The 7,665-nt window shown below is 42.1% G+C and overlaps 1 protein-coding gene across 2 annotated transcripts in view; it reads left to right on the top strand.

Moving 5' to 3' along the window:
* Nucleotides 1–7,665, top strand: part of AMBRA1 (autophagy and beclin 1 regulator 1) — a 135,159-nt gene that overhangs the window by 77,520 nt on the left and 49,974 nt on the right. For both annotated transcript variants that reach the window (XM_026849788.1, XM_026849787.1), the window contains exon 12: nucleotides 565–675. In XM_026849788.1, coding sequence (XP_026705589.1) covers nucleotides 565–675 — 111 coding nt within the window. The remainder of the gene's footprint in view (nucleotides 1–564; nucleotides 676–7,665) is intronic.

Here is a 7,665-nt window from a genome sequence, read left to right as displayed (position 1 = left end):
AGGTTGGGCCACTCAGAGCAGAAAAGGGCCAGCTTGTGGGTTCCCAGTTGCTAATATTTTGTTACAGTCCTTACTGTGTGGCAGATATTGTAGGCTACCTGTAACTTCTGAGTGGGGTTTACAGTAGTGGCAAGGTTTATTATCCACAAATGTGTGAGATTTGCCAGGGCAATGCTTTTCCATAGTATGTATTCTGGTCTGCATTCATAGCTGTACTAGAAAATTTTGGGTCTGTGAAAATACAGCTTCACTAGTACCAATAAGCAGAATGCATTTGCAGCAAATGAATTGATCAGGATTTCTGCCTTGAGTCTGGACAAGTCCTATCTCTCATCAACTTTCTTTTCTTTCAGAAATGTCTTGCAGGGAGGTGCTTTCCTGTTAATTTCCTGTGCTCTATGGCTTATTTAAGAGGTGTTGCCATTTCTTTAAATAAGGTTTCTTTAAGAATCTAAAGTTTTGTGTATTGGATTTTGAAAGGTTTTCTATGGTTTTGTCTCCCCAGCTCTTTTCTGGATAATCTTTTGGATGTTAAATTGCTAATTATTTCCCCCTTTTCTGTAGGTGCTGTGATTGGGGATGGACAGTCAGCTGTGGCCAGCAACATTGCCAATACAACCTACCGGCTCCAGTGGTGGGATTTCACTAAATTTGATCTGCCTGAAATCAGCAATGGTAAGCTGGAAAGGACACCAGTACTTTCTCTTAAGTCTATACCAACCAGAGCTACCATAAGCTCTAGGATATTCCAAAGGTAGCTGTACGTTGCAAGCCTTGGATTACTTGACTGACTTGTTGCGCTGGGAACTGTAAAATGCTTAGCCTATTAAAAAGTTGACTGAAAGCATTTATCTTCCTTTCTGCCATCACCCAGTGTTTATTACGCAGTGATAGACAGACGCAGGAAAGCTGCCAATCAAACCTACGTTCACTGCATTTCAATTGGCGTTCACTTTGGATTTCAGCATTTTAAAATCTACATCATCTCTGCAGTAAAAGGTCTTTCTGTTCATGGGGATGACAAGCCCAGGACCCTCTGGTACCCACTGCAGTCACTTGTGATCCCATCAGATAGTGGAAGACCCAGGAATCAGGACAGACTGTCAAGTGCTTGGTGGGAACTGCTGCTTGCAAGAGCTGGTCTGCTGCTGCCCACATTTAAAAAGCTGAAGTGTGGTGTTTGCCTCCAGGTTACACTAGTACTTAAGAGGCAACAGCACCTTCTTCTCTCACCGGGGCTGAAATCCTGACTGGGGAAAGTCAGTTGAGAAGGGAGTTCTCACACTGCACAGTGAATAAAAGTTTTGTAGTGAGGACTCGAATTTTCTTAAGTTTTCCACCCATGGTCTCAAATCTTTTCTATTGACTGATGGAGAAGTGAACAACAAAGGTTAGGATAGCGTAGTTGTGTACGGGGATGGGGGGTAAGTATTTTCATCCCTAAATTGAAGGTCTGAAATGTTTGCATGTTTTTAGTCATCTTTACTGTAGGACAGTACATACATGCATGTGGGAGGCTTCTGGCAGGACTTGTGATACAGATGTTATTCCACCTTGTTATATATAGCTAGATACAATTTAATAATTACACTTCTCAATTAATTAGTACAAGTAGAGGTAACTACTTAATTAAAACATGTAGGTCATGGACTGTTAGGCACACAGCTTTGGAGCCTTTGACAAATAGACCAAATCCTTCTGAACGTGAACCTTTCACTCTACAAACCTTGTTCCCTGTGTCCTAGTGTTTTTGATAAAGGTATATGTTACCTGGAGCATTAGTATTAGTTGATGGCTTTTGCTGGCTCTAAAATTTGTGCAGAGCTGTTTGGTAGGTGGGGAGGTAGTGCTTTCTGTGAGCTTCTCCATGCAGCATTGACTGTCTTTGGAAGAGAAGGGGATGCAAGGTTTAAATGAACACCATAACTGACCCAAAGGTTCTGGGGAAAGGGATGAGAAGACCAGAATCTTTACAGAAAAAAATTCAAAACCATTTGCCAACAGCTTTTTTTATGGTACTTGTAGCAGTAGGTACAACAGGTGTATGAGCCAAACGAACTTGCTGTTGGTGGAGCAGTCAGAGATGTTGCTAGACTTCTGTGAGGCAGAGGGGGAGTGTACGATTACTCTCCTTAGGTATGTTACTCTCCAGTTTATATATTACTTGCTGTGCTGACAAAGGTTGTTTTCATTGCAAAACAGGCGATGACTTTAATGTTTATCTCTAATAAGATCAATATTCTGGAATTATGCGCCCTGAGTAGTACTTCTGTTGCCTGTTTTTGCAGTGTTTTCCTTGTCTGACTCAGTCCTATAAGGCAGTTGCTACCTAGTTGGTAATGCTAATTACTGTTTCCCTGCAGCAAGTCCCACTGCTTGAAATTTGTACGGAAACTAGTTTTCTGTTCTCCACCTGGTGGCTGGAGGCAAGACAGCAGAAGAGCTGCCCTTGTGAACCGAACCCAGGCTGGCAGTGAGGAGACTTTTATAGATGAAGCAACATAAAATTTAATTGTCCTTCTTCGACTTCTGTTTGCAAAATGTAATTTCATTAATGCATTGAATCTGCTTTCTCCAGTGCATATCTTTTCTTCAGAGGAACCCTTTGTTTGGGGGGATATGGAGAACAAAGCCTTGGGCATATGTAAGACCAGTGGTCTTAATTCTGTTCTCCAAGTGATAGGTGCATGTCTGAGAGGCAGATACAGAGACTGAGCAGATGCATGGTGGAGGTTTGTCGATTGCTGGAGGCCTGGCACAGCTGAGTACACAGTGTAAAGCTGTCTGCTCAGAAGTCATGCTCATGGCATATTTCTGAGCTTTCTCCAGAACCAAAAATCACGACTTGAGATGGCTTATCAATAAGGAGAGGACTAGCAGCAGGTGTCTTTATTAGCTCTGGTCTAGAATTTGCTTCCTTACTTTGCCCTGGCCACCTTGTTCTTTACTTTGCAGAGAAAACATAAACACTGTTAGTGTGTGTGGTTTCAGGCCATTTTTTTTACAAAGCCTGAGTGTTCTGCTGGGATTTTTTTATAAGAAAAGTAAAACTCCGACTACCCTAGTCCTCCTCATCTTCCTCCATACCACTTTCATTTACTAGCAGTTAGGAAGCTTGTAGCTCTCTGCACACGCAGCTGTGTACTGGATAGAGTTGTCAAAGTGATGTCTCTTCCGCTATTGCTGCTGGTGCAGCAGAGTCCTGAGCTAGCCCTTCAGGGAGAGTGAAGCCACTGACTTTTCTGTGTTCTTCCCACCAGAGACAGTATGGAGATGTTGAAACCCAGACTGTGTAGACTCTAGAGGCTCTGCTATTCCTCATTTTCTGCTTGGGGATGATCTTGTTTTTGCTTTCCCTTATCAAATTCTATTACCCTGAGTTTCTCTGTGTTCTAGTATATGTGTGTATTACAAGGGCTGCATGTATATGAAGGCTTTAGAGACTGCAAATAGCATGAGATTTTTGACTCTAGTACTAATATGGGAGAAATGTTTCTTCTCTCCACTTGTCTCCCTAGGGATTGCATTTAATGTCTCTGAGCTTCCTCAAATGTATGCCAGCTTGAGTTACCAGTGACAATTCCTTTCTGCCTGAAAAATTATGTTCTTTGCTGGTTTTTGAAGTTTCTGCTTAGCCTTCTGCCTTAGGCTGTTGCCCAGATCCTTGGGTGGTTTGCAAGGGTCATGTCATTTGCCTGGAGTCAGGGCAGCTCCTGCTTGCTTTAGGTTGGGCCACTCAGAGCAGAAAAGGGCCAGCTTGTGGGTTCCCAGTTGCTAATATTTTGTTACAGTCCTTACTGTGTGGCAGATATTGTAGGCTACCTGTAACTTCTGAGTGGGGTTTACAGTAGTGGCAAGGTTTATTATCCACAAATGTGTGAGATTTGCCAGGGCAATGCTTTTCCATAGTATGTATTCTGGTCTGCATTCATAGCTGTACTAGAAAATTTTGGGTCTGTGAAAATACAGCTTCACTAGTACCAATAAGCAGAATGCATTTGCAGCAAATGAATTGATCAGGATTTCTGCCTTGAGTCTGGACAAGTCCTATCTCTCATCAACTTTCTTTTCTTTCAGAAATGTCTTGCAGGGAGGTGCTTTCCTGTTAATTTCCTGTGCTCTATGGCTTATTTAAGAGGTGTTGCCATTTCTTTAAATAAGGTTTCTTTAAGAATCTAAAGTTTTGTGTATTGGATTTTGAAAGGTTTTCTATGGTTTTGTCTCCCCAGCTCTTTTCTGGATAATCTTTTGGATGTTAAATTGCTAATTATTTCCCCCTTTTCTGTAGGTGCTGTGATTGGGGATGGACAGTCAGCTGTGGCCAGCAACATTGCCAATACAACCTACCGGCTCCAGTGGTGGGATTTCACTAAATTTGATCTGCCTGAAATCAGCAATGGTAAGCTGGAAAGGACACCAGTACTTTCTCTTAAGTCTATACCAACCAGAGCTACCATAAGCTCTAGGATATTCCAAAGGTAGCTGTACGTTGCAAGCCTTGGATTACTTGACTGACTTGTTGCGCTGGGAACTGTAAAATGCTTAGCCTATTAAAAAGTTGACTGAAAGCATGCAGAGCTGTTCCTGTACTGTAATATTCTTATACATAAATGGGGCTTTTTTGTGAGCATTCTCATGGGAATATACAATCCTCTTTAGAATTCTGTATCCCATCTCCTCATTCTTTTCCTGATAAGTTTCTAGAGGGATATTTTCTTTATACCTTTACATTAGAACCTGCTAATGAATTGGGTCTGAGTTCTCCAAGTTACTGACATTACTGTGGGTTTGTGCCACAATACGTTCTGGCAATCAGGGCCCTGGTCTGTTGCTAACCACAGTGTTGCAAGCCAGAGGAAGTAGGTGTAACTTTTAGCCATTTGCAGAAGCACCAATTCATCCCATATCTCAGGTGAAAGCTGCTTCTGCCTCAAGAGTATGAGCAATATTGCTGATTTTATTTACTTATTTTCTCCTTCCCTTTGTGAAAACTAGACCATAGTTTTACATGTGTTCTAAGGCATAAGCTAGCTCTGTCACTGGAAGAGACTTCCTTATGCAGGCGCAAGCATATATGATGCTTGTGGTCAGCTGATCAAGGACTGACTTTTTCAGGGCAAAAACTAACTTGACTAGAAAGGCTATTTTTAACCCAGAGTGGTATCCTGATATAGCTTGCAGGACAGCTGCAGAAATGTTTGTGGCAGCCTGCAATGAAGATAGGAGGTAGATATTCATGAATGTTTCTTTGTGCAGTGATTTTTAGCTTAGACCATCTCTGTGCATATGTGAAATTCGTTGCTTGACTTCTCAACAAAAACAGACTGGGTTCTGCTTTAAGGGACTGACTTTTTTAAGGGAGAAGAGGGACTCTGTTTTCAGAAAGACTTCTGCTTTCACAGGTAGCCATTGAAATAAGAAAAAAATTTTCTCCCAGTCCCAACCCTGTTTGTTCTACAATTCTAGAAATGACATATCTGACAATAGAGATCTCTCTGGGGTATTGTCCTGTTGCTTAAAGAACACACAATAGGAGCATGTGTAGTGTCACCATCACACCAGAGATGTGGGAAATCGAAATCATGGGATCATGGAATTGTTTGGAAGATCATCTAGTCCACCCTTCACACTGTGGGAAGGGACATCTTTCAGTAGATCAGGTTGCTCAAAGCTCTGTCCAGTCTGTCCTCGAACACTTCCATTGATGGAGCATCCACAACTTCTCTGGACAACTTGTATGAGGCCATTTCCCTCCCAGTCGCTGGGAAATTGGAGGAGCTAGGGGAAAGTCACCATTAGAAAAAGCTTTCTTACTGTGTTATTCCTACAGATAAAGTATACCTCCCGTGGCCCAGCTAAACTCTGCAACAGAATAAAGATGATGTCAGAGAGGGAAGCATCTTGCTGCTGACTTAAAATCTTTGGGTCTTCTCTGCATGCTTGTAAAGTATTTGAAGAGTGCTACAGCTGCTAATAGCTTTTTTTTTTTTTTTTGGCCTCATTTGGCTGTTGAGAAGGCTGATGAATTTTTTTTTTTTTTTAAAGAGCATAAGATGTTTGTTTATAATATATGGAATCCCATAGAAAATAAGAACCATCTGTTCCTCAAGACATCAGTATTTCAATCTTCTCCCTTTCCCCTGTGAGGACACTTCCATTCTGAAATAGCTTCCAGTTAGATGGAAATTGGGCTACAGTTTCTGTTGTCATTGTGTCCTTGCAGGCATGGTTCCTGCTATGAGCCCATCCCTAGCCCTTCTGACTCCCCACTTTGTGCTTCATAGTACTTGACTTGTCCATCTTGATTTATTACTGTTTGGAAATGTTCCATTTTACTCTGCTTCTTCCTTTTTACATGCTGAGCCTAACTCTGGCATTTCTAGATTGTTAGCCATATCTCCCTTTGCCGAGGTCAAGTAGGGAATGTATGAAGAAGTAGCAGCTGTGCTCATCCTAAAACAGGTATTTGCCAAGCTTGCCTAGGCACAGAACAAAGGCAAGCTGAGAGTTTGCCAAGGTGCACAGATTTGTAGAGATATTTTGAAGCTAAAGATTTAACAGTGGAGTGGTGGGTTGCAGGAGTTTTTCTGACTCTTCGTGATCTTGGAAATGAACTATTTTCCCAGTAAAGCATGTGACCTCAAGAGTTCCTTTTTTTTCCCCATCGTTTCCTATAAATCAGTGGTGGTCATGTGAGAGAGCCCACTTATACAGAGGGGGCTATTGCACTTCCTGGGAGTAAGCTGAGCCACAAATGGGTTGGGAGTTCAGGCAGATGAAATGATACAGCTGAAGTTTGGGACTGTCTGCCAGCTCCACTCTCCATCAAAGAAATGACTCTGTGGCCAACCTCCATCTCTGAGCAGCTCTTCTTCCTGTTACAATTAAACAAAGAGAAGATGTTTTGGAAGTAGGATGTTTTCCACTGAAATGGATGCGTCTGAGCAGGTGAGGCAGCGTGATTAGCAGAGTCCTGTGATCTCAGCAGCTGGGCCCCAGCACCTTTCAGAGCCCTGGGCTCGGGACTTGGCTCTGCAGCAGCGACCTCACTAATGCTCAGTCCAGCAAGCGCATGAGAGAGGACTCCGGCAGTCTTGGTGAAATGGCTTTGCAGAGACTTAAGGGATTTTAGTCTCTGCCCTGTCTTTATTAATTGCGCATTGGAAAAAGATGGCTTCAGATTTCGTGTCTCGTTTTGCTTTTAATAACTCTGAAATGAACATGACCCGGTCTTAAACTATAATTGTCAGTTGTATCAGCATTGGGGTGGGGAATTTATTTGGCAGCAGAGACAACTCTATCTCTGGCACTTATTTAATATTCTTTTAGTAAGTGTTGCATATCCTTAAAACTTCCTGCAGCTGACAGGTAAGTATTGAATCAGTAAATAGTGTAGATTATAGCCTTTCCACAGGTAAATATTTGAAGGTTTTATCTCTTGTTTATGTATTTTGTATGTAGTTTCTCTCATGCTACTCACTGTTCATTATTTCATTTTCTAGCCATTGTGCCTGAACTAGTCTAGTTCTTCCAGATCTAGTCACATGTCAGGAATTTGTCCTGTTCTAACACTGGCTAGGACTTGAGGAAGGTGATTTGATCGATACTTACTGTTCCACAGTGGGATGCAGAAGAACTTAAAAGAAGAAAAAGGGGGGGGGGGGG

The sequence above is a fragment of the Athene cunicularia genome (assembly GCF_003259725.1).
Source record: "Athene cunicularia isolate RWA chromosome 5 unlocalized genomic scaffold, athCun1 chr5_part1, whole genome shotgun sequence".
Lineage (NCBI taxonomy): Eukaryota > Metazoa > Chordata > Aves > Strigiformes > Strigidae > Athene > Athene cunicularia.
Note: the sequence above shows the minus strand (reverse complement) of the source record. Positions and strands in the feature narration are given on the sequence as shown.